The following is a 27,349-nucleotide window of genomic DNA, read 5'->3' on the forward strand; positions in this document are numbered from 1 at the left end:
GCCTTTTCTCCTCCTTTTCTTGCCATGTTTTATTAATCAGATATTCTTTAATATCCCATTTAATCCTGTTAACTTGTTATATGTTCTTTTACTACCGCTGACCCCAGAGATTATGACTGACATCCTTAGCTTATTGTAGTATAATTAAATTATTAATTTACCACTTCCTTGATAATGCTAGGACCTTAGAATACTTTATCTCACTTACTCACTTTTTGTGTTATTAGCATTCTTCATTTTAATTTTACATATATTTTAAACCCACAAGGTATAATTATTGTTTTTTGTAGTCAATTATTCATATATATTTACCTACATATTTACCCTTTCCATTGCTTTTCATTAGTTCCTGCATTTCTGTGTTTTTGTCTGGGATTACTTTCCTCCTGCTTAAAGAATCTGCGGATGATGAATTCTCTCTTTTTGTTTGTTTGAAAATGTCTTTTATCAATTTCATGTTTGAAGGGTATTTTCACTGGCTATAGATTTCTAGGTTGCCAGTTACATTCAGCACTTTTAGGATTCTCTTGTCTTCTGATTTCCGTATTTTATCTTGAGAAGTCAGCTGTTAGTCTTATTGCTGCTCCTTTAGAAGTAATGTCCTTTTTCTCTGGCTGGGTTTAAGAGTTTTTCTTTGTGTTTGCTTTTATAGCAGTTTGGCTGTGGTTTGTGCATTAGTTACTTATTGCTGCTGAAGAGGTGAGCCTTGGTTGCTGCTACTTGTTACTTTCCTCCCCTAGTTACTACTAATTGGCAGGGGTGAACACCTGATCCAGACTAAGCTAAATGTATTCTCTCTTTTGGAAATTAGAACTGAGAACCTGAGATATCAGTGGTGGACTTTGGAGAAGAAAGGTCAGTGGGGCCAGTAGGGTGCTATGACAAACCAAAGCTGGAACAAGTCAAAGTTAGGGGGGAGCAGTAAACAAGGGTCTTACGAGGCCATGGAATTAGTAAGAAGAGTGGCAGTGGGAGCCCCTGGCCCAGTGGAAGGGAAATGGAGACGGCACTTGCTCAGTGAATTCCTGTTTTTCAAAAGCTCAGCATTTGGTTTTTGTGAGGGTTTTCTGTATATTTTTTCAATAAATTTCATTTTTACCTTGGGCTTACTTGCGTAAATTTCTTTACTTTTCAGTCAACAAAAACTTTTACCAGAAAACTCGTGACACAGGGTGCATTCTATAGCTGGTAGCTGCTGCTGTTCAGATCCTAAAGTGGAGTCAAGGACTGATCTTCAGCATTTTCTAGTCGTATCAGTGGGATGGGCTGCCTGTTTTAGGGAGCTCTTCTAGTTATAATGCATAGTTAGTACTTTGAAGAAGGGTCACCATATAATTGTGAGTGGGCACACTGGTAGGTAAAGAAGCTGGAAGTGCGTTTGTCTGATTTTACTTATGATGTTTTCCTCCTTTGTTACTTCTAGACCCTTGCTGTCTTTCATACAAAGGAGAAAATCTGGGAAACTGAGAGAAATACATAATGACTAATTAAATAGATAACACTTCGAGTATTAAAACTCTTCTGCTTTGAGTATTAAAATAGTGATATCTTGTAAATGTTTTGAAATTGCTAGAGTAAAGGAGTAATTATAGATTTTAAGACAAATGAAAAGCATAACTTTTTTTGGTTCTTTATATAGGTTCTCCGAGGACATAAAACTTTCCTGAATGATGCTTATAACTGGGAGTTTTTGATCTGGGAAACAGCTTTACTACTTTTCTTACTGCGCCTGGCCTCATTGGGATCTGAAACCAATAAGAAATACAGCAATGTTTCAATATTACTTACTGAACAGGTATTGATTGGTCCCTGTCAGTTTGGTTCAGTGGCATAATAAGATTTGTGCAGAAGATTCAGGGTTGAGTATAGATTCTGTCACCTTCCAGCTATATGACCTTACAAGTCACTTTGCCACTATGTAATGTTTCCTCCTTATAAAATGAGGTTGATATCTTCCCTACCTGCTCCCAGGATTGTAAGAATTCAGATCTAATGGACTGAAGATACTTTATATTTTATAAAGGCATTTTTATTGGTGGTAATGGAGCATGCTTTTAATCTCATATTCTACATCAAGTGTTAGATCTTTAGAGTACTTGTCATTTAAGTATGTTTCATAAGCTTCTTGTATTTCTTCATTTCAGCTGTAGAATCCATTCAGTGTTTGGAAATCCTTGCTCTTTAGTATGTGAATAGATACTAGATTGGGAAATATTTCTTATAGATACAAAATAATAGAAAGTTGTTTTATTTTGTTTTTAATTTCATGTTTATCCATAAGTTTTAAACAAAAACATTTGGTATCATTAGATTTTTTTTTTTTTGCCTTAGAATTTTGATGAAGAATTCTTCCTATAAGGGAAAAAATAAGGCATTAGTAAGTTGAAAGTAGCTATCCTCTTCCATTCCGTAAATGCTTAATGAGGATGTTAGATTATTTGGGGGAGACCAGGATGAATAAGATACAGTTTTTGAATGCAAGGAGTTTACATGTTAATTATTATACTATAATTAATATTAAAATTTTCATTGTTTTGATATTTAAATTGCTTTATCATTATTTGTTTTCTTCAATAGATAGCTTTTCTTTGCCAAATGTGACTGATTAGGGATGGGGGTACGTGACATGTGTGCTCTGTAGAAATAGCTGCTGGAATTTCAAAATTTATTTTACTTGAAAATATAACCCTTGAAATGTGCCAGATTTAATACAGCATACATATCTTTTTCTATGATATTTGCCTTAATCTCTATTCCTTCCCTTAGATTAATTTATATCTTAAGATGGAAAAAAAGCCGAATAAGAAAGAACAGCTTACTCTAGTAAACAACGTATTAAAGCTGTCCACCAAGTTGCTGAAAGTGAGTAATATCCTCTGATACACTTTTACTACCATTTAAATGAAATCGATGCTGTACTTCTTGGAGAAGACCCCAGTAACAGATAGATGCCAGGCTGTGGAGATTCAAAATGCCAACTTGATAGTTTTGGGTTAATGACTGTATAAGAAAAATTTCCCATCTTGTTACCCAGGTTCTGCTGATTGCTGATGTCTGTCACATTTTAAATTACATTTTTTAAAGTCACAAATAACATATTGCTTGAATCCACCTTAAAAATCTTAGCTGGGGGAAAAGTAAGTGAGAGTTGATTACAGGTTTTTTGAAGGTAGCTATTGAATATTAAGGAAAGACGGCCTTAAGCAGTCATCTTCACCCAAGACTTAAAACCAGCCCCAAAATCACTGATACTTATCGAAAAGCCGTGTATTTCCTCTCAGTTCTTTCATGTTTTTGTAGGAGCTGGACACACCATTTAGACTCTATGGACTGACAATGAATCCCTTAATCTACAATATCACGCGAGTAGTTATCCTTTCTGCTGTCTCGGGTGTTATAAGTGATCTTCTAGGATTTAATATAAGAGTAAGTCTGACTACCACCCCATAACATCTGCCTTAGTCTGAAAAATTACCATATATAATAATCTTTGCGCTTCACACTTTGTGTGTGCGCGTGTATGCACATGTGTGTGTGAGACTGGCATGGAAATAACTCTTGTGGTAAAGAAATAGACATTGATTGGTGGTCCACAGGCTTCTCAGCTTAGGTTTTCTCATTTTACACAAGTACCTTCGACTGTGCTCTTCAATGGAACAAAAAATCAAGTTTGAATCTCATGTCAGTTTAATAGCATGTGCTGCGTAAAGGTTGTCCTCTGATCCAGGGAAATGTACAGAGGCAGAATGAATGAAAACCAAAACCCACGAACGGCAGTATGTCATTTTTGATCCTGAAAATTGTTAATGTTTTTTTCTCTATGGTGTTCTGTGGTTGCTATTGCCAGAGTTGATACTTTTTCTTTTTATGTAAAGGGTTCTTGGTTCATAGTCATGTAAGTATACCTATAAACCCCAACCTATTTGTCTTAAGACTAACTTATTTTGGTGATTTTCTTTTCTTAGCTGTGGAAAATTAAGTCATAAGCTGAGTCATGTGCCTGGACTCTCTCCCCTTGCTGACATCAATACTTACCCATTAAGGAAAGCGATGACTGCAGAAACCATGGGATACCACCTTCTTCTTCACACACAGAGGGGACCTCGGCTCCGCCTCATCTAACGAATGTGTTTGTAAAGGAAGAAATCCTTTTCCAACTGAGTGTGCATTCTAAAAACCTGTATTTTCATGGTTTTCAAACAATATAAATAGGAGATAAAGACAGTGTGTTATGGTAACATAAGGTCAACTTTCTAAGTTAGGAAATTTATTCTGGGCATTTCAGTGCTGTGACAGTTCTATTTACTAGAAATAGTTTTTTTGGTGACTATGGTAGATGTCCAAAGCATGAAGCAAATATCCTTTATTGGAAATATGCAAATTCAGTACTTTTCTATTATAGTCTATAGAATTGGAGATTTCATTTCTCTAGCAAAGAGAGATCAAATTTAAACTATTTTAGATTGAACCCAAATAAAAGAACTTTATTGGAGAATTTCAGTTTCTAGGATTTTTTTGTTGTTGAAGGAAAAAAAAAACCTTGTAAACTGTGAGTTTCTGTTAAACTTTGGAGAAATTTTTAATTAGTTTATAATTTTGAAGTTAACTATATAGTTGTTGGTGAAAGAGTTTGCATATAATACGCTACGTAATTCAGCTTGAGATATTTAAGTATATGCAAACTCATCCATGTCCATCATACAACATGGTTTCCGTTTAATCATCTGAGCTATGTTTCCTATCACAGTACTAAGTGAAGCATTAATAGTTTATATGTTGTGCAACTTAATGTATCCAACTCTCAGTACAATTTCAGGTCCTCCATGTCCAGCCAAGCTATGCCTTTGATGATTTGGGTTCTCTTATCAGCATCTCCTATTACATACACATGCAAATATGTATGTCAATATAAACTATAGTAGTCTACATATAATTTTTGCTCATTAAATTACATGCTTTGAAGAATTCCTTGAGGTAAATTGAAAGCCCAAACATTTTATTGATAACATTTTGTGAATTTTTGAATGGAAATCATTTAGAAACTTAATTATTACATGTAAAGTATGTACTCATGCAAAATCAGTGTATCAGTTACACATATCCTAATATGCAGAAAGATGTTTGGGGTTTAAAGATGAATTTCTTAAGAGTCTAGGGATTGAGGTCAGACCCTTCTGTGTTCATATCCTCGGCTCTGCCACTTACTAGCTTCTGTCTAAGGCAAATTACTTAACCTCTTCACATCTCAATTTCCTTACCTGTTAAATGGGGATAATAACTACCTAATAAGGTTGTTAAGGTTAAATGAGATTATCATATAAGGTACTTAGCACAGCATAAAGTACTTAGCACTTAGGAAATCCACAGTAAATATTTGTTGTTACTATTTAAAAGCCTTTAAAAATTTGTCACTGGTAGATTCCTAACTGTGAAGATAGAGACATAGGAAGCAAAGTTGCTGAACTAGAAGTGGATTAACAAAAATTTGCAGCCATTCTAAATGCTGCATAAGTGTTAAAATTTTTTTTAAAGGTAAAACCCCATTATAGTGACTTACCTTTAGAAGGAACTGTTTTGTAAAGGCACTTCAGTCTCAACAGATGGCTCCGAGAAACATGCTTTTACTGTCTCTGTGAGGAATAGCAACTGTCTCAGATCCAAGACTGAGCACAGTGCAGACTTCAGATGAAGAAAGCTGATGCCTTCATCTTTTTTCCTACCAAAAAAAAAGTTTTTATTTGCAGTCTTTACACAGTGAATTCTTTAGTTTAAATGCAGTGTTTAAAATAATTCACTCTTGTGGGTTGTTTCAGTTATCATTTGATGGTGTATAATTGGTTTAAATTATTTTTCAGTAGGTAAAGTTATATGTAAGTATAGTTGCTCATGTCAGAAACTTGGCAATCATTCTTGACTCCTTCCTCTTCCTCATACTTCACATCTAATCACCAGGTCTTTGAATAATTATGTTCTAAATATTTCTCTAATCAGTCCACTCTTCTGCATCCCCACTTCCACCGCCTTGGTCTGTCAACATCCTTTCTTTTTTAAACAAGTTTTTGCATGTTCTTGGCATCCCTCACCCCTAAGCTCAATCTGTTCTTCTCAAAAAGCTAATGTGTCCTTTCTGAAATGCAGGTCTCATCAGTTAGAATCCACTCATGGCTCACTATTACTTTGAAGATAAAAATTCAGAATCTTTTTAGGAAGGTGTACAGACCCACCCTCTTGAGAAAGATTTTTTGAATCCTTACATTTGACAGCTCTTTTTGCTGGGTGTAAAATTCTAGTGTAAGGAGGTTGTTGCTCTCCTGCCTCCTGCACTGCATCTCTCCTGATGCACAGTCTGCTGTCATTCTTATCTTTGTTTCTCTGTATTTTTTTTCTTTTTTAAACTCTGGCTGTTTTTAAGGTTTTTATCTTTATCGTTGAATTTGTGCACTTTAATTATAATGTGCATTGGTGTAATTTTCTTCATGTTTTTTGTGCTTGGGGTTTGTTGCACTTATTTGTTCTGTGGATTTATAGTTTTCATCAAATTTGGAAAAACTTTGGCTATTTCTTAAAATAAGTTATCTATACTCCACTCTCACCTACCTCTTCTAGGACTCCAATTTATTTGTGTTTTAAGGCTACTTGAAGTTGTCCCAACAGCTTACTGATGTTCTGTACATTTTCCCAGTCTTCTTTCTCTGTCTTTAATCTTGGATAGTTTCCATTGCTGTGCCTTCGAGTTCACTGACCTATTCTTCTGCACTAACTTGCTGTTAAACCTACCCAATGTATTTTCATCTATAGAACTTCAATTTTTTTTATATATCTTCCGTATCTCTTCGTAACGTGATATTTCTTTTCTCTACCTCATTTAACATAGTAAATATAATAAATAGAAATAGTAAATAAGGACATTAAAACAGCTATCATCTGTCATTTTGGGTTTTTTTTTATTGACTGACTTTCCCTCCTCATTTTGGGTCATATTTTCCTGCTTCTGTGAATGCCTGGTAGTTTTTTATTGTATGTGAATTTTACATTGTTGGGTTTTGGATTTTTGTGTGTTATGTGTATGTTCTTTTAAATACTCTTGAGCTTTGTTTTGGAATGCAGTTAAGTTAGTTGGAGACAGTTTGATCATTTCAAGGCTTGCTTTTTACCTTTGCTGGGTGGGCTAGAGCAGCCTTTAGTCTGGGGCTGCTTTTCTCCAGTACTGAAGCAATATCCTCCTGAGTACTCTGCCTGATGCCCTGTTCGTTATGAGGTTTTTCCAGGTTGACAGTGGGTACACAGACTATTCCTAACTCGAGAACTTTTCTGCTTGCTTCTTTTTGCTTATTCTTTCCCTGTTGTTGGATGTGTCCTTATGCTGATCAATACTTACCTGAAGACTTGAAAGGAACCCTCTGCGTGTTTTTGGAGCTCTCTCCTTTCTATGTGGCTGTCTTCTCTCTGGTACTCTGCCCTGAAAATTCTAACTGTCCTGGCTCCCCAAATTCTTAACTCTGTCTCCTCAACTCAGCAAGACTGCTTGGTTCGGGTTGGGTTCCCCCCTCCCACACCACAGCCTAGAATCAGTAATCTGGGGCACTCACTGGGCTCACTTCGTTTAATTCCCCTATCCTATACTGCCTATCATCCAATTTCTAAAACCTATTTTTTTCACATATATTTTTCCATTCTTTTCAGTTGTTTGAGGTGGGAGAGTAAATGTTTTTCCCACCTTTGTAAATGAAACAAAGTTTGCCCAACTGCTCAAGCCAAAGGCTTAGGGTTTATTCTTGGTTCTTCTCTTTTCCTCCACATCTAACCCACCACCACGCCGTGTCAGTTCACGATTCCCACAGCTGCCAGGTTAAGCCACCTTCACTTTCACTTTCACCTGGATTACTATGCTGACCCACTGCTCCTTTTCCATTCTTGCCTCCTACAGTTGGTTCTCCACTACATGAATGAACTTAAATATATCAAAGTCTATCATTCACACTTAAACCCTTCCTGGCTTTCCCCGTGGTGGGCTTCAAGCCCCTCCATTATCAGGCCTGCCTCCTTTTCCAACTTCATCTCTTTAATACCATACAACCACACTGGCCTCCCTCTGTTCCTCCATTATACCAAGTTCTTTCTCATACCAGTCTTGTGCCTGGAATGTTTTCTTATGTTCTCCCCTGAATGGCTTCTCAGCTGTCAGTTCCTTAGCAGGGCCTTCTCTGATGACCCTAGTTAAAGTAGTTTCCCCTCTTGTCAGTTAGATGGCCCTGTTCATTTCCTTCATGGCACTTATCACAATCAGATTACCTTTTTTTCCTTCCTGCTGAGCAAGATGTGCCCTGAGCTAACATCTATGCTGGTCTTCCTCTTTTTTGCATGTGGGTTGCCCCCACAGCATGGGCGCTGAGGAGTGGTTTAGGTCTAGGCCACCAAAGTGGAGCCCACCAAACTTAGCCACTAGGCCACAGGGCCAGCCTCATAATCAGATTATCTTGTTTATTTTTTGCCTAGTTGTTTCTGTCCTTCCCCACTAGAATATAAGCCTCTTAAGGCAGGGACTTTTTTGTTCATTCCTAGGTCCCCTGAATGCAGAACAGTACCTAACCCCATAAAAGGTACTTAATATAAATGTGTAGAATGAGTGAAGAAAAGACCTCAAGTAACTTACCAGTCATGCAATTTTTTTTCTATTAGGATGGAAGAGTTGTAACTTTGTGGTTCTCCTACCCTCAGTGCTTCATTTATCCCTGTATGATAATTTCTAGGAACGTGGGCTTTTGTTTTGATCTCCAAAAAGGAGTGAAATATAATATACTTTGGTAATAGTTACCTGTTACAGAAAACTAAGATTTAAAAACAGAACTAGATTAGGCCATTCATACATTTAATTGGAATAGTACTAACCATAGAAGGATAATAAAAAATACCTGTTCACTTAGTTTTATAACTTGTTACGTTGGAAAAAATGATCCCTCCTAAAATTGCTATGGAGGTATAGCCTCAAACTTCTTAAATATGTACATTATAGTTCATGTATAATATAAACTAAACACTTTGAAGGGTTGAATAACCAAATACTTACCTAATTGGAGTATGGTTTTCTTGACTTTCAGAAACATGTAGAAAAATTCTAAATACCAGGATGTCTCACAAAGTATAAGCTTACGGGTCTATGTTTTTATGTTTGGTTCATTGTATTTAGAGGTAAGTGGACCTGTGCATTATAAAAATAACACTCTTTCAAATTAATGAGATTCACTTTTGAAATTTTTTAGATATACACACTCATAATGGGCCAAATGGGTCTCACTCTCAAATTTATCATTTGGGATTATCAAAAAGTAAATTCATCAGTCTCATCTATACATGTATTGACTAGTTTAGTCATTCAAAGTAATCCTTTGCTTCTTACAGTTACTGGTGCCTATCTTGAATAATGAAGTTTGAATTTCACAAATGTGCAATAATTCCATACCTTTCCTGTAGCATGTCCTGAGCCCTAAGCTGCAATAAGGATTACTCAAGGTCAAGGTAACAAATGACTGTTGTTTATGGACAAAATAAGCCTCTTGATTTGTGTATTTGCTAATAGTTCTGCTTGACTTTAATGCACACATTGTCAAAGAGATGAATACCCACCAGATTCTTTGTCAAAACGTAAGTTTAGGCTGAATTAAATCACTTGGCTATGTTTTTGTACTTTAATGTACATGTGAGAAAGATTCAGAGTTCTCTAGCAGATAGAATTCCACTCTTCATAAGCCTTCATACTCCCTTCTTATACTTAAGGCTTTATTTGCATAGCACTATTGAAAACAGATCCAAGTTAGTGGATATCTTAAACTAATTCGGTTAACTAAAGCAGAGTTTATAGATTTCATATAATAGTTATGGTGTGCTTTAAACAAGTCGTATTGCTGATAAACCTTAACAGCATGACCAGTAAAGAGCTGCCTAAATAAATAAATCTCTTATTGTTTAAAAAGCACAGATAGCTCTTAGGCATTGGAGCATGCCATGATGATGTAAAAAGTTACTCCGATGTATTCTTCATACCAGACTGAACATCACGTCTTGTGACTGAAGGCCAAGTTTAAACCAGTGTTCCTTTAGTTCCAGGAGCACACTATGGACTAAGCTGCAGCTTAAACAAACACATCTTCATGGAGGTCATTAGTCAGATTGTCACACAGTTTAACTAATTCGAATACTCCTTGCTTTCTTAAAACCTACTTTTCTTTGAATGTTGGACATACTAAACATGAAATTCTTCATTTGTCCACATGGTTAAAAGCATTTGGCTTTTCATATGTGAGAATATCCTATTAAAAAAGGAAATAACTAAGATATTATCATGTAGAAATAAAAAGCCAAATGCTTTTCTGTGTCTAAGAACTGACTGTTCAAAAGCTACTTGGTCCATAAAATTTAACGTTACTAGGTTAGAAGAAGACAATATTACAAAATCTTAGTCTCTAATCTCTCCAGTGAGACAATGTAGCAGCAGCCCAGAATTTCTTTGCTATTGTGACCAGTAAGAAAATATGACCCTTAAAACAACAAAACTGTTTTGCTGCCACTTTCTGCAGCCTTTGCTGTGACACACGTCTCTACTGCGGGGCTCGGGAACTACGGGCTTGGGTTTTCTTTTGAGCGAGTTCACGCACTGCTAGGTAGGAAATTACTTGCCCCCTCAAGAGTATTAAATTAACCATGTTTGTCTTGAAATAGGTTTTAGGCATTATTAATAACAAGAATTAAATGAAATCAAGTCAAAACAAACACTTCATTCTAAAAGTAAGTATAACCTATAGTAAATAAATGATTTAAAAACAATGTGAAATGCCATAGTCTGATGAAATAAAGTTTTGTGACTTTGTGGTAACTGGACTTCCACTATTATATCTATTAGAAATGTCTAGTAACTGAATTTCTAATAAGACAAGTCCTTTTCTCTCCAACAGTATAAGAAAGGGTTTTTTTGGGTAGCAAATTATTTATGCAAAGCTATTTTCTTTACAATGAAAAGTATAAAATAGGTATAATGATATTTAACTCAAACCAATTCAAACTTTACCTGAATAGCTATGCTTCTGTCTGCATGTAAAGTCATCATTATAAGTCTTCCTAATTGTGGGACTTTGAATGTTTACTACTTGGAGGGACAAACTATGATGGGAATTAGACCATGATGAGAATTAGCTCCACAAACAGAAGGCAACATTAAATAAAGCTGACAGTAAAAGAAATGCAGGCCATAAACTGTTGTTTTTGTTTCGTTTTTTTAATATCTATATAAAAAATAACGAGCGATTTACAGATCTCTTTCTCTAATCAGAACCTCAAGTGTATATATAAAGGTACTGTACAATATATAAACATTTACAACCAGTAAGTACATCCATATTTTGCTTAGCATTCCAAGGCCACATTGCTAAGTCAGTATATAATCAGTACAGTGACAGGTTACTTAGCAAGGAAAGAGCCACATCAGACTGACAACATATGACATCAAAGTTATGTCACAGTTAACAATAAAAATAGGAGTTTTATCACTAATTGTGGACTATAGGGAAAATAAATCATTTCTGTGATACTAAATTCTTAGCATTTATCAAGCCTCCTAATTTTGCTCTATTCAAGTAGTTACAGTAGGTGGGTAAATATAGTTCCGGATGAAAATGGGATTTCAGAAATCTCACTTTGGGAAGCATGTCTTATCTACAGGGGCTGAGTCACTTGTTGTAGTAAAGAGTTTCACAGTCAGACTGAGAGGGAAGGAGTTGGACATAATGTGTTTCACAATAACATGATGAACCCAGGGTGAAGAAGAAGCGTGTTCAAATACTCCATAAAATGGCTTTATTCTGAGAATGTTCCTTTATTTATAGATGCTACTGACTTCTGCTTCAGGGACTGAAAAACCTGGATATATTTTATGGAGTTAAAAAACTCTCCACCTTCTAACAAACATCTTTAATTAGACTTTAAAAAATAACTCTGAAAATTTGTACAAGCTAAGCCGATGTTTAGTCTCCCTTTCTTGTTTTAAAATAAGTTAATGTAACTAGAAATTAAAATTAAATAAGCTCTAGCAAGCACTCTCTACCACCCCGTTTGTCCGTACTCGCTGAGCAGGTCTCACACACGATCCGCTTCTAAACAACCCAACTTGTACAGCTGCTACCAGAGGAGCTGGCACTTGATCTGGCAGTGGGCTGTGAAACTGGGTTTATAATTAAGTCCCTCCCACAATCTGTATGATATTTCGACTCTTCAAATATGTAGTATGTATTAACAACTAATGACTTAGTAGTAGGTACAAGCAAAATATCCAGAAACAGAAATTTGGTAGTTTTTCTTCAAACAGCAATAAGCAGTGTTACCACATGCTTCTTTGTGGTTTCATAATGAAATAACTGAAATAAAAGGGCGATCTGAGACGCTATTACGTCAGGGTTGGTAACAAAGCAGGAGGTGAACTCTTAATTGCTTAAAGTACTTTCTTATTTTGAACATTCAATTGTAAGTAATATCTATAACAGTTACTTAAAATACTTTATCCAGCCAAATTTAAAAAACCATAAGAAAGTGTCAATATTTGACTATATTTTTTCCTTTACAGTAGTGATGTTTTGGAGTTTTATTTTTAAACTGGGACTTCATCAGTAGCCGTTAGAAGAGGCAACTGCCATCTTTAATGATGAGTTAACAATCTCTTCTTCTGCAAAACTAAAATATTTCTCTCTGTAAACATGCAACATGCTATTGAGAATATCAACTTCCAAGCCAAACCTAATTTTTTCATTACTGTGGACATATCTGAGTGAGAAGGATAGAACAGACATGATACAGTAGATAACTTGGCACAAATATAAAGTGAGTTGTGACCACATTGTGAGTATCAACAAATGTCATTTGTTCAGACACTCATGAAGACGAGCTGCGCAGCCTGAGCAGGGCATGTCAGATGAGAGGCTGGGCATGTCAGAAGAGTGCGTGGATGCAGTTCCTTCCTGAGCATAGGGGAAGGCAGCCAGCCGAGGGGACAGGTGGTTCTTAGCAATCCTAAAGGCCCCTCATGCAGCCTCGATAATTTGATGCTCAAGTTAAAATGTACTTTATGTGTGTTTCAGAATTTCTGAAAAAATGACTTAAAAAAAAAATGCTGCTCTTTAGTAAGAAAAGATTACACCTTGGTTTTCTCTCTTTTATACTAAAGGTCACAGCCGTTTCTCGGCCACACCAGTCGTGCCTGTGGCTCTGTGTGCACTCGGCACCTTCCAGGGCCCTGGAGTTATCGGTGTCTTCTTAGCTGGAGAACCGCTTTCAGGTTTGAACCCTCCACTCTCTCTGTTTTTGTCAGCTGCCTCGAGTTCTTTTCCTTTGTGATCTTCTGGTTTGTTTAAGACCATTCTTTCTTCAGGTTCCTGCTTCCGCTTTTCTGATACTTTGACGCTTTCTCCTATTTTATCTTTACTGGAACTTGTTTCTCCTGAGGTTGCTTTCCTTCCTTGGTCATTTTCAGATGCTGCTCTACTAGTAGTGTTATCAGTCTTTTTGGCTAGAAGAGATTTTTCATCCATTCTCTTGCTCTTTTCCTCTGGAGACCTTGTTCTATTTTTTCCAGACTGACTCTGCTTCATATCTTTCCTGAGAACACCGGCTTTTTCTTTCCCGTCCCAGACGCGCTCAGCACGGTCACGAGCACGGCCCCCTCCTCTTCGACTCTCCAGCTCTAGTAATTTGGCTTCCGCACTGGACTGGTCTTTGCTTCCTTCAGTTTTCTGCTGCTTCTTTGGGCTTGAAGACTGTCCTCTGCCTTGCCGGCTGTGTTCCTGTCCAGACCCTGCCCGGGCGCCCGGCTGACCACTGTTCTCCCCTTTCCGAGGGCTGACTGATCTGTCTCGGGGTCTTGTTTTGGGCTCATTTTTTAGAGGACTGGGTATCTTTTCTAAATGTTCCTCTGAGTATCGACTGGCTGACTTTTGGGGACTGGCAGATCTACCTCTTTGTGGAATACCAGTTTCTACTTTTAAGAGATTTCTCTTGTCACTGTGCCCAAGACTGTTGGGTGGGTCCCTTTTATTCACATTTTTCTGGAGAAGAGACTGATGTTTTATATCAGACTGCTTTTCATTTAAAGTGCTTTTCTTTTCATGCACAGTGTCCTTTAATTCTTCTGCCTTTTCACATATCTGAACTCTCATTAAAGATTCTTCAATTACTGGCACATGAGACTCTTCAAACATGGAAGCAGAATGTGGAGATGGGGGAAACGGTGACTGTTCATCATAAATCACACTTGAAGATGAAGGACTATTCATATCCCAATCACCTAAAAAAAGTGATTTCAGTGGAACATTATTAAATTTTAGAATTATAAATAGGAACAGTTAGTTTTGAACTTTGGCAGCCATTCAGATTTTACTGACTGCTTGCTTAAACAGCCTGAGTACGAATATTTTATAAATAAAGTTTATATATGTTTAGATATCTCTCTATAAAGGCAGATGTATACAGACAGCTGCACTTGCACATGAAGGGTAGACAGTTTATATATCCACAAAATGACAGTATTCATTTTTCCAATTACTTATGTATAATTAGTGAGATAATACATGATATGTAAATTCTTTGTAAGTAATAAAGCCCAATAAAAAACTTAGACAAAATAAATAATAAAATTGGACCAAATTACCTGGTCCAAGAAGATTACTAATTTAGCTGTTATCACTGGATATAGCTTACAGATATGCCAAAATCACTAAAAAAGGAGACCAAACTGTGGTAACCAGAATGAGGTTCATGGGCATTTGTAAATAATTTTTCTGCATTAAGCTGTCAAATTTAATGTCAAAAGGAAACTGAAAAGTGCAGATGATAGAAGTAGATGTATTTAATAGCATCATTTTTAATTAAAAAGAAAAAAAAAAAGAAGGAAGTGATTTACAAGACATGCAAATTTACCAAGTCTTTTTAAGGAAAGACCAAGAAAAGCCCTGAAAGCCTTAATGTTGCTCAGGTTTCACGTAGGAGCACAGACCGGAAGGAGCCAAACCTGAAGAAGGAAGAGAAAAAGCCTAGGACTGTGTAAAAAAAATCACAGCGCAGTTAGCAAAGATGTCACCGGGAATGTATGATTTACAAGCAGATGGTGGAAGATAATATAGTCAGAGAATTATAGGCTGGAAGGGGACTGTAGGAAGTCATGTCTACACTTATCCCTCAAAAGCTCTATGGGGAGGAGGGGAGGAAACTAGAAGGGACAAGTACGAAGTGCTGTGCTACTTTATTTCTAGACTACTGCACTCAGTTAAAAATAGTGATTTTCAAATACTACATTTCAAAAACACGATGAAACCAAGGAAGCCTAAGATCATTACAGGAGTACAGACGTGGTCGCATGTCCAATTCCACATCTCTAGATAGGGCTATAGTAACTTATTTTTGACAAGTTCAGGCCAGAAAAGCCTGAAGTTCTTATGATACTCATTAAGAGAGAAACTTATCTTACTATAAGGAAATAAATAACATCTGGAGAGATTTCAAATGTTTTTCATGACATTTAAATCGTTTGCCTGTAATGTCCCTGTTTTTTACAGGTAAATTTCTCTACAAAAGTGACTATATGTTTTCTCTCAAAACTGCTTAATATATGTTCCATTCCAACAAAAGTCCTGCCTGAAGCCACTTATTTTATAATATTATTTATAATAACTGTGCTATATAACTAGCTTTAGATGGTTCTGGTATTTACCTTTGAATTAGCTGGTAAAATATCTATCCCTCCAAATAGATACTCCTTTTCCTTCTGCTGCCCCCTCCCTAACACACTCTTAACCTTTCAGCTCCAGGTGAGCCACCTCACTTACCATGGTCAGGTATCAAGCCAGTGCCTGGCCTCAAAAGAAGAAGAACTTTATTTCCACCGGCCTGGATGAGCTCGATTGCTCGAGTGTGTGTGATGCCCTGTGTAGGTTCCCCATTGATTTCAACAATCTGGTCACCAACCTGGACAGAGAACATTCACAAGAACAACATGAAACCATGCATCCTTCTTCAGTTCTGCTTCTGTCAACTCTAGAGCCACTCAGCCTTGCTGAGTGACTCTCTTTCACTTGTAAAATATTTAACTTGTACACAGTGGTGGTAGCAATAGGAAGAGACAATGTCTAGTTTTATTTACTCTATAAAATCCTACAGGGGAAAGTTTTATATGACTGGTAAGCAGGATCTGGGTATCTCGAAATCACAAATCAGATTCTCAGTTTTCCACCAAAGGCTAAGTGGTGGAAGGGGTGAAGTCTCTATGATCCACATGACACCACAGGGCTGTATCTGAATGATCAGCCCATGAGGGGTACTTTTCAACTTGAGCTGAATCTTGAGTTTATTTCCTAAAACCTGGGCAGGTGGCTCCTTATCTTTGAAGCCTTTCCTGACCTTCAGGGAGAACCGCCCACTCCTTCCTCTGTGTTGCCCATACACCCTGTACACATATGAGCCATCAGATAAGTAAAATATTCATAGATTAAAACTCTGAAAAAATTCAGCTTGGAGAACATATATAATATGAATATTTATTTAAAACCAATAATTGGCTTACACCTCATGATTTTAGTGTGAAATTATTTTCTTATAAAACAAACATAAAACTGGAGATCAGAATAAGATGCCTTTGTACCATTGCTATTTACTAGAAATGCTGTCTATAGTTACATTAAAAGAAAAATGAAAAATATGGATGAGTCAACTATAACTTTTGCAAAGAACCTGCTTAAAGATAACGATGGTAGTGATTGTAAAATATATTCCAGATTTTCAAATGTATTTCAAGGTGACAACCAACTGAAGGGTACTGACTTCAAAAGAAAAAAACTGAACGGTGGAAAACTAATGAAATTCCAAAAAGCAATTCTAATATTTATTTAAAAGCTTACTAAAAGGATCCAGAAACAACACAAGAGAAGAGGACTCTAATTATTGCACAGAGGTTGTGGGACAACTGTCTACAATGCAGCAGAGCACAGGGGCCAGGAAGCGGGCTGTGGAGTTATAATGTGTGTGGCTCACTCCTGGCCCCAGCTCTTCCTAGCAGAGCGGTCTCATTTTCGTCTCTGTTAAACGGGGTTAACACTAGTGCCCGCCTCCTGGGGCACATGGGAGGGTGTGACATACAGCATGACTACACACGAACTTAGTCTTCAAGTTACCTATTTTCTGGTTTTCCCAAAAAAGATTTAAAGTACATCAGTATGAAGAAGATTTAAATGTAGCCTGTACCCCATTCTATACAATACAAAAAAATTCAACTAAACTATGAAATAGAAAATAGACTAAGTGTTTTGTTGCATATTTATAGAAAAAAAAAGATGAGAGTCTCACTCTTGAAGAAATGGAGGATATCACAAACAAGATAGATGGGTTTAACATAAAGTGGAAAGAAAATCTTAAAGAAAACAACCAAAGTGAGACAATAATAAACATGATAGAGAAAAGTAATAAACATAATTAATGTAAAATATTATATCCAGAATATTTAAGTGAAACAAAGTCAATACCCAGATTTCCCTTAATAAGTGACTGAAGAAAAGTCATTTTCATGGGAAAATAACGACAATAAATTAGTACTAGATATAAAATCCTGCTGATAATTAGAGAAATGAAAATTAAAGTAGATAGTATTTGGAGCATGCTTTGGGTATTTCTTGTAAAACATGGTTGAGGTTATAATTAATTTCAATCACGTTCTTTGGCTTAAATTCACTATCCAAACCTGCATATTTCTTATTCTTTTAGTAGTAAACAAATAAATTGCAATAAAACTTGTAATTGAACAGATTTGCCACCAGGTGTCATTTTTGTTTAACTTTAAAACTAAATTGGGGGGAAGGAAAAGAGAGCTGTGACTTTAAGATTTATGGTAGACAGGCCCTCAGAGGGGAGAGAAATTCTATACTGGACTATGGAAGCTAAAGGTTAAAAAAAATGGCACCTTTGAGAGGGAAATGTAAACATTCTTTTAAAATTTTGTTACTTTTAACATTTAAAATGTGATAAGAATAAAATGGGGACTACATCTTTTTTCCTTTTTTGGGGGTGGGGGAGTGATGAAGATTGGCGCTGAGCTAACATCTGTTACCAATCTTTCTCTTTCTGCTTGAGGAAGATGCTCGCTGAGCTAACATCTGTGCCAGTCTTCCTCCATTTTGTATGTGGGATGCTGCCACAGCATGGCTTGATGAGTGTTGTGTAGGTCTGCACCCGGGATCCAACCTGCAAATCCTGGACTGCTCAAGTGGAACACATGAACTTAACTACGCCACTAGGCTGGCCCCGACATCTTTTGATAAATAGAACAGATAAAGATCAAGTTCAGGTTTGTATTACTGAAAAACAAAATTATGGGGGACAGAGGAGAGGAGAGAGAAATGAAAGGGAGAAAAAATGAGAACAGGAAAACCAACAGAAGAAAAGAAGTAGGAAGAAGGGATAGAGAAAAATTATATTCCTTAAAAAGAAATCACTATCATTTAACAACCACCACTAAAAATGTTTTAAAATTACAAACTCTTTCTAACACATTGCTTACATTATCTTACAATCTGTTAAGAACCTATATGCCCCCACAGGAATCAAAGTCAAGTGGACAGGCGCCACAGCTTGACACGGAAAGCGCACTAACCGGGCTTGGACAAAGACCTCAGTCACACCGTGACTGTCACAGGCCGAGTGAACCCAGCAAGTGACTTAGTCTCTCTGAGCCCATTTTAAATCTAGAAGTGGGGATAATGCCACCAACCTCAGAAAGTTTTTGTGAGACTAAAACAGTGAAAACACATGTGGCCTGGAAGATAGCAGACTCTGACTATTTTGTAAATCTGATTCTCTGTTAAACATCTAAGCCTGACACTATTTCCTATTATGAACATTTTCCACTCAGGCGATTTCTCATTCGCTTACCACAGAACACCTCTTTCTTCTCTAAATCTTAACCAGATTTAAGGACCAACTTAAGACACAAAATTTATAGATCCTCTCAATGACTCTCAACACTTTTCCATCTATATTACAAGTAAATATTTTCTTTTTTTACTGGATTACACTATGACACTGTTTGCTAATTTCTTCATATATTGCAAGTCCTGTTTACCCAGTAATAAGTTCTTGGAGCTAATCTTAAATATTAAAAAAATAATAATTCTCTCATTATCTAGAAGTAATATCCATCTGTTCTACTCTTTCAACAAATGGAGCTCTGTGGAGCATCTACTGTGAATAGTCAGGGCACTGTATCAGGTGAAGTTACTGGAATAACAGGTACAGGACTCAAGTACAGATGTCAACCTAACAGAAAGCAAAGGAGAAGAGAGGCAGGAGGGAGGCAGACAGGGATGCTCAGGTGCCTCCATGGGTGAGTGTTAGCTGGAGATAAACTCTCATCACTTGGGCGGCGGCCACCAGAGTAAGTTGTCATTAATAACAAAGCTCCTGTGATTCTTACCAAGTCAAGATTTTGATAGTTTAGTAGCCAGAAAAAGAAATCTCTGAAAAGCTGATTTATTTTCTTAGAGTTTAGAACAAACCTGAGCATAGCAGTAATAGCTTATTTGCTTTTCAAATTCAGTCTCTTTTTGATATTAAAGTTGATTTAATCACGGAATCCTAAAGTTTCTGTTCATAAGACGTTTTAGAATTAGACTTTGTCTACTTTAAGGCCTGTTCACCTTTTATTTGTTTGATGAGATAAGTGTATCTGAAGGTTACATTTGGAACCAACATTTATTTTACAATTATATCCTAGTTTTTTATTTAATTGTATTTTTTGTGACACAATATACAGTGGGAGATTTTAAAAATATCAACAGATTTAAAGTGCCCAAACAGATTAAAAAGAAAAAACAGAGGAAGAAAAAGGACCAAGAAAACCTGGAATAAGTATGCCATCCCATAAACAGTGCCTCAAATTGCTCTTATTAATAAACACACTAAAACATTTACTTGGGCCATGTATTTTATGGATGGATCTGCATTTTGCAGATGAGAAAACTGAGGTTCAAAGAATTTACCCAACTGTACCCAAAGTTCAATCCTTGTCCTGTCTGATTTCCGAACCTATGTTCTTCCCACTCCGTTAACTTGTCTCTACAAGAAAGTGGAACCGGGGCTAGATCCAGCAGCTCCTGAGTAGCTTTAGCTAAACTAAGGCACCAGCCATTGGTCTCTCTCCTTGTCATAACGACTCTCCAGCTCTGGTTCTGCTGTTCCGCGTTCTCGCCCTCCCCATTTTCTCTATCTTCTCTGCTCCACTAATTACAGGTCTTACCCACAGTTCTGCCCTTGGCCCACCACTCTCTCAATCTTTAGTGATCTCATCCACAACAAAGGCTCCTACCATCACCTCTGTGGGTAATTTCAAAATCTGGGACTTTACCACTAGTTTTAATTGCCTGCTAAATATTTAGACCTGCTCAAATTGCTGGACCCTCCACCTCAACAGGACTAAAACTTAGTATACCATCAGTCTTTGCCAAATCCTTTCTCCCCTTGTCCTCCCTAATGTTTCTCCATAGTACAGGCCGGGCAAAGCCTCTAAGCAATCCTTTACTCTTTCTTTTCCTTCATCCCTCACTCATTTAGCAAAAACTTACCAGTCACCTAGATCGCTCCTTTCTTCACTAACTCTTGATCTCATATGCATCTCTTATCTTCCATCCAAAGTGTTATCACTCAAGTTACACTCCCACCACTACCCCTGGATGCCTAAACTATGCCGCCTCTATTCCCTCCATCCCTCCTGCACACCACTAATGGACTGATTTGACCAGTGTATTCCTCTGAGGGGGAACTTTTGCCTCAAAAGCCTTCTGTGGCTTCCCACTGTCTTGGACGTCCATCTTGGCGACCCATCCCACTTTGATATTCTCATTTTCTTCTATTCTCTTTTGTATTTTCTAAATAAACTCTAGGTAAACTTGACCTCTTGCAGTTTCCTATACGTGATGTACACTTCCTCAGTTTTATTCCTTTGCTCATTTTTTTCAGCCTAGAATGTTTTCTTTCCTCAATCTCCGCCTACTGAAATCCTACCCACTTTTTAATGCATCCTGTTCTGTGAAATCTTCTCTATTCATACTCGCCACCTTTGAACTTGTACACAAGTCTGGTCATTTTGAGGAAGGATGGTTTCTTACTTGTTTGGGGTCACCCTTCTCCCAACTCATTCAGCATGAGGTATAAAGCTTTGGGGAAAGCAAACACTCAATATATGTTTATGAAATGAGTAATGGCAGGGGAGCAGTGATGTGGAATCACCCAGAAGCCTTTTCTAATCATTATTAGGATACACCATCGAATAATTTGCCAGGATCATTTGCCTTTCTAGTTTACTTAGTTAAAAGTGAAAAAAAAAAATCTCTGTCCCTGATGCCTACTGGTGGTAGAGGGAGGAACTCTGAAGTTCTCTTGAGTCGTAGCAGAAGGCTGTCTAGAATTTACAAGTTTTAGCATATAACTTAACTGAATACCAGTGAATTAACTATTTTTTAAAGGTTGAGGCCAGCACATGTCTTCTGTATAAAATTGCTCTTTAAGTAACCTTCAGAAGAGGGAAAATATCTTATGCAGACCCATAAACAATCTGGTCTGCAATGCCCTAGACAAAGCCACAGTGCTTCAGAGCTGAGAGCACCTCGATGGAACACTACTGATGGGAATTCTAGTCCTTCAAATAATAAGAATGGTTGGGAGACTCATGCATTTCCGTCTCTGGCTACCTCTAAAGGAAGCTAAAAGGAAAAAATCCTGGGTCTACTGTTTCTTGGAAGAAGTTGAAGATTCTGTTTTATCCTGGCTTTTCCAAGACTTTTCCTAAGATGAAAGTATATTTTATTTACTAATCCAATGACTCTCAAATGTCTCCTATGTAAGTAAAAAATGATTCTTCTAATTGACTAAAGTCAAGACGGCAAAAGTAGCACAACTGCGACATGGCGTGGCGCGCTGGCGAGGAGGGAAGCAGTCATCAGGGCTTCGAAAGTGAAAGGACAGGCATCGCCTTTCATGTTTCGGTGACGGGAAATCTTGCTTAGATTCCAGAGGTTTCTGTATTCCCTTTAATTGACTATTTCAGAAGTTTCCAGTCTGGAGCCAGAACCAGAGGTTGCAGACAGAAGCCAACTCACGTGAATTCTGCCGTCTTTGATGGCAGGGCCCTCCTCAGCAAGACGCAGGATGAAGAGCCCCATGTTGTACTCCTTCCCCCCGCGCAGGCTGAACCCAAAGCCCCGGGGGCCTCGCTCCAGCTCTACTGGGTAACAGCCAAGGCTCTGGAGAAAAAGAAGTGTAAGAAAAACGAGTTTGCATGGACTGGTTTCTTTACAGTTTGAAGAAAGACTACTTTTATAGCTGAGAGAAATTATTTATACTCTCAATATGCATTTCTGTATAAGGAAGGGACATAAGTTTTGGCTGAAGGGCTTCTTAATTCTTATAAATGCAGCTAAATTAATCTGAAGATTAAATGTCTTCTCTACTAGTTGGTCAATGTGCAACAGATCAGAGAACACAATTTTGGAAACTGCTTCCTTTAGGTAGATTTTGACTAATTTTCCTGAAAAAAGAAAAAACCAAAAAAGCCAAACCATACTTTGATTAACTCAAACAGTGCTATTTCTAAGTACTTAACCAAAGATTCAAATTTCTCCAACTATAACGTAAACTCTTCTTTAACTCTTTACATTCTCCCATGGAAGCTAAGAGAACACCAAACACACAGTAGGTCCTCAAGAACTATTAATTTGGAGAACAAATTTATCTGAACTGATTTGCAATAAAAATTCACCAGTGTAGATGATTCAGCAACTGAAAATAACCATCCGCATCTGGGGGATATTTGTTTACCTGGTTGTGCCGACTGCCCACAACTGAAATCATTGCGGTGTCAGGCTGTGCAAGGGGCTTGTGGTCAGACCAGGAATGTCTATAAGAAGTGGAGACGTCTTTTCCAATTTCACCTTCTAGGGCACTTCTACAAGAGAGAAATCAAGTCACTCTCTGAGCTGAGAAAATGAAAAACAGTCTTAAAGTAAAAGCACATTAATTTCTTTTCTTTTGAAAGCTGAACTTTGCCATTCTCCCTCTGAAAAACTGCTATAAAGACACACTGTGTCTAGAACCAGGGAGATGCTAGACAGAAGCCTGGTTGTGAATTCCAGCAGAACTTAAAGTCTGTCAACATCCGCATGTTGTTTTGTTTTGCTTTGGTTTCGGTTTGAAGGGTGTCTCAGTCCAGTTTACATCAAGGAAAACCACACTCAAGTAACCGAACCAGAGGGTACATAAGCTGACCTTGTCACTTACATGACAAGCTGACAAAGTAAAAAATGGTTCTCCTACAGCACCAACACCTGTGCAGATGCATTCTGGAAATCTAGAAATTTATGGCTAACATTTACAACAAAAGAGGAAATATGTACAAATACTACTCTGCTCTACTCAGGTAGTCTGAGAAGACGGCAATCCACGTGGGTCTGGGGCTTCCCTGCCAAACTCATGAGGACCAAGAGGAGCAGAGCCAGATGCTACGGTCACTTCTTTCTAATCCCCACTTGTCAGGCTTGATTGGAGAATTACGCTGTGCCCTGGGAGGGGGCTGGGAAGAGGGATGAAGGTATTGAGAGAGTGGAAGGAATAGGGAAGGTATTCGAGGGTGGAAAATGCAAGAGTTCTCATTTTGACCTCACCAGCTGGCTTCTGCATAACTGTGTGGGGGAAGAGGGTGGGGAGGGTAGGAGATGAAGAGTGGGAAGATGAGGAGAGAAAAAACCCCAAAACTGAGAAGAACAACCCTACCTGTCCCCAGGTATGTGGTTGGCTTGTGACTGTCCCATGGGCCTGTGCTGCAGGGCTGGGCTTTGCCTGGCTGAGTTTGTTCCTGATGGTGGCCCATGATGCTCTGTTCAAATGAGAAAATGATAGAAATATGAATTTGTCCATACAAGTGTGAAGGCCAAGTGGGTCTATGAAGGTGAGATAATAATAATGGTTACTGCTTTACTGACTTTAGTGACTTTAGCATGCACAGCACTGTTGTCCACCGTCTGGAATTGGAAAATTAACATCTTCTTCCCTGTGGCTTTGATTAATGTTTATGTTTGAAGAGAACAGGAATCATATTCTTACTGTACACATTTTCTCTCTTCCACCTTTATTTTGGTCATCCATACAACATAAAATCAGAAATGAACATACTCAATAATTATCATTATCTAGAGGACAGAGCTTCAGGAACTGTCCTGTGGCCTATTCCAGAGCGCACTGCACTCCCCACAGCTGGTAAGCCACACTGGATGACAAAGCTGGGTCTCAGGAACCCGGGACCACAGAGGCCAATGTACAGACGACACACATATCTTCGAACCCGCATCTTTAACACAGGAGCAGCTATTCTGCCTGACACTGAATAGCAAAGACAAACTTGTTACTCTGAGCGTTGACAAATGTTTATAAAGATTTTAACGCTTCTCTTTTCTAAGAGCACAAATACAGGTGAGAAAAGTAACATTTGTTCCTGTTTCACTCCCAACAGCTCCAGATCTGCCGTTGTTCCTTGAAGGCGGATTTCATAACCAAGCACAGTGAGCGCTGCATCCAGAACTGGATGGCAAGTCACAGGAGATGACAGTTAAGAGACTCTTAGGCCGTCAGACTCATTTTTTTAAAGCTGAAACTTTCCATTGTTTCCTCCTATCCAAATATCAGACATAGAAAATATCAGAGAGAGGAGCATAGCTTAGTGATTAAGACCATGAACTCTGGGGCAAGACTGACTGGGTTTAAGTCTGACCCCATCATTTACTAACTGTGTGTTCTTGGGCAAATTACTTAACTTCTCTGTGCTTTTAGTCATCTCACCTATAAAAACGGAATTATAGCAACCCCATGGGGTTACTGTGAGTATGAAATGAGCTTATAAGGTACATGCTTAGAACAATGCCTGGCATATTATACTCACTATATAAATGTTTCTATTATATTATCGTTATTGTCATTATAATCATCAAAATGATAGTTTTATTTGGGGCTATATTTCTCTTAAAGTGTACATTCTGAAATATTTACCTAACTTAGCAAAAATGTCCAATGTAGAGGCCATTTTAGGTTAGAACATGTGGAAACTGATATAAACTGAATCTCAGAATATGTATGTAATTACTTAAGAAAAAGTGTATTACCAGAGGATAAACTCAAAATCCCATAGTTAAAACATAGTGACTAACATTATAATTTGGGAATCATCTTTACCAAGAATAAATAAGAACCTTATGAGAGAACTTTGTAAAACTCTATTAAAGGACATAAAAAAATGATCCAATAATTGGAGAGATATCCCATGCTCTTAGATGGGATGATTTAACATTAAAGGTATAAATTTTCCCAAAGTTAATATATATTCAATATATCCCAATAAAAATTACAGTTGGATTTTTTGGAGGTTAGTAATTTGCTCTAAAATTGTATATGGAAAAGTTTCATGAATATCTAGTCAATTTAAAGTGTGTGTGTAGGGTGCCCTGCCCTGGTAGCCTCGTGGTTAAGACTGGCACACTCCACTTCGGCAGCTCAGGTTCAGTTCCTGGGTGCGGAGCTACACGACTCGTGTGTCAGTGGCCATGCTGTGGCAGCTGCTCACATACAAAAAGAGGGGGATTGGCAAAAGATGTTAGCTCAGGGCAAATCTGCCTCAATAACAACAAAAAAAAGAATTACAAAAAAAAAAGTGGGGGGTGGGGTGGGGAGTTGGAGAATGACTTGCCTTGACAGAGATTAGGATATACCACAGATAAAGGTATATTTCCAAAGTGTGTGTGTGTGTGTATATATATACTTTAAAATATATATTTTTGTGAATATATATACTTAAAATATATATAACATATATATTACTGTGAAAAATATATATAAATTAGCCCAAGAACAGATAAATCAATAGAACAGAATAGAGAGCGTGGAGTTTCATATTTAAAGGGGAAGTTAATATACTGAATAGATGGCTCCACATATATAATTCACAAGGAACCTCTAAATATTAATAAGAAAAAGACAGAAATCTTACAAGAAAAATGAGTAAAGGATATGAAAAGGTACTCCACAAGAAGAAAACAAAAACAAGCATCTGAAGAGATGCTCAAATTTATGGGTAATCAGAGAAAGGAAAATTAAATGGCAATGAGATGACGCTTTCCATACTTTAGCCATTTCAAAAGCTGGATAATGCCAAGTACTGGCAGGTAAAGGTATAGGGGTCTTCAGTGACCTGCTGGTGGGAGTGTAGACGGATCCAGCAATTATGGAGGACAATCTGACAGTACTCAGTCAAATTAAGCACATGTATACATACACTTTGATCAAGCAATTTCACTGTAAGAAATTCTCACACTGTTTTATAAGGTACATATATGAGGGTGTATCAGGATAGTTTGTGATACAGTAGAACTGGAGACAACGTGGCTGTCTATGGGGGAGTGGACAGCTAATATGTAGTAAATACACATTACAGAAAACTCAAGCAGTTAAAAGCAATCGATTATGTTCACCCAGAAACATGGATAAATCTTAAAAGAACCTGACGCTGTGATACCAAAAGCACAAGCAACCAAAGAAAAAACAGATGAACTGGACATCATCAGCATGAAACTATGTGCACCAGAGGCCAGTGTCAAGAAAGTGAAAAGACAACCTGCAGAATTGGAGAAAATACTTGCAAACCATGTATCTGATAAGGATCTTGTATCAGAATATATAAAGAAGTCTTATAATTCAACAATAAAAAAAGACAACCCAATTAAAAGTGAGCAAAGGATTTGAACAGACATTTCTCCAAAGAAGATATACAAATGGCCCACAGCACGTAAAAAGTCACTCAACATCATTAGTCATCAGGGAAATACAAATCAAAACCAAAATGAGATACCACTTCACACTCACTAGAATGGCTAGAATAAAAGACACACACACACTCACTACACACTACACGCACCAGAGAAAATAAATGTTGGAGAAATTGGAAGCCTCATCCATTGCTGGTGGAAATAGAAAATGGTGCAGCTGCTGCAGAAGACAGTCTGACAGTTCCTCAAAACGTTAAGCACAGTTACCAAATGAGCCAACAATTCCACTCTTAGGTACATACTCAAGAAAGTGAAAACATACATCTATAAAAAAATCTGTACACCAATGTTCATAGCAGCATTATTCACAATAGTAAAAAAACCCCAGAACAACCCAAGTGTCTATCAAATGATGAATAGATAAGTAAGATGTATATATACATAAGAGTATTATTCATTAATCATAAAAA

General features: G+C 37.4%; 2 protein-coding genes and 1 long non-coding RNA gene across 12 annotated transcripts in view; 2 read left to right on the plus strand and 1 right to left on the minus strand.

The window, feature by feature from the left end:
• PHTF1 (putative homeodomain transcription factor 1) overlaps nt 1-4,495 on the plus strand; it is a 47,373-nt gene extending 42,878 nt beyond the window's left edge. For both annotated transcript variants that reach the window (XM_001499447.7, XM_070268485.1), the window contains 4 exons: nt 1,640-1,795; nt 2,767-2,862; nt 3,301-3,426; nt 3,966-4,495. In XM_001499447.7, the coding sequence (XP_001499497.1) occupies nt 1,640-1,795; nt 2,767-2,862; nt 3,301-3,426; nt 3,966-3,986 (399 nt within the window). In that variant the 3' untranslated portion in view covers nt 3,987-4,495. The remainder of the gene's footprint in view (nt 1-1,639; nt 1,796-2,766; nt 2,863-3,300; nt 3,427-3,965) is intronic.
• A 4,553-nt stretch (nt 4,496-9,048) lies between these two features.
• On the plus strand, nt 9,049-25,487 carry LOC138924310 (uncharacterized). The gene is made up of 5 exons (XR_011439280.1): nt 9,049-9,189; nt 9,400-9,516; nt 10,717-10,782; nt 13,208-13,318; nt 24,578-25,487. It is a non-coding gene; the product is annotated as an uncharacterized lncRNA (long non-coding RNA).
• Nucleotides 11,251-27,349, minus strand: part of MAGI3 (membrane associated guanylate kinase, WW and PDZ domain containing 3) — a 220,992-nt gene continuing 204,893 nt past the window's right edge. For 5 of the 9 annotated variants that reach the window (XM_023642109.2, XM_070268462.1, XM_014740072.3 and 2 more), the window contains 5 exons: nt 23,842-23,944; nt 22,891-23,017; nt 22,173-22,316; nt 15,861-15,999; nt 11,251-14,323 (listed from right to left, as the gene is read on the minus strand). In XM_023642109.2, the coding sequence (XP_023497877.2) occupies nt 13,209-14,323; nt 15,861-15,999; nt 22,173-22,316; nt 22,891-23,017; nt 23,842-23,944 (1,628 nt within the window). In that variant the 3' untranslated portion in view covers nt 11,251-13,208. Of the gene's footprint in view, nt 14,324-14,955; nt 15,047-15,860; nt 16,000-22,172; nt 22,317-22,890; nt 23,018-23,841; nt 23,945-27,349 lie in introns of all 9 variants that reach the window. The other 4 variants (XM_070268467.1, XM_070268466.1, XM_070268463.1 and 1 more) reach the window with 2 other exon arrangements.

This window comes from Equus caballus, chromosome 5 (genome assembly GCF_041296265.1).
Source record: "Equus caballus isolate H_3958 breed thoroughbred chromosome 5, TB-T2T, whole genome shotgun sequence".
Taxonomy (NCBI): Eukaryota; Metazoa; Chordata; class Mammalia; order Perissodactyla; family Equidae; genus Equus; species Equus caballus.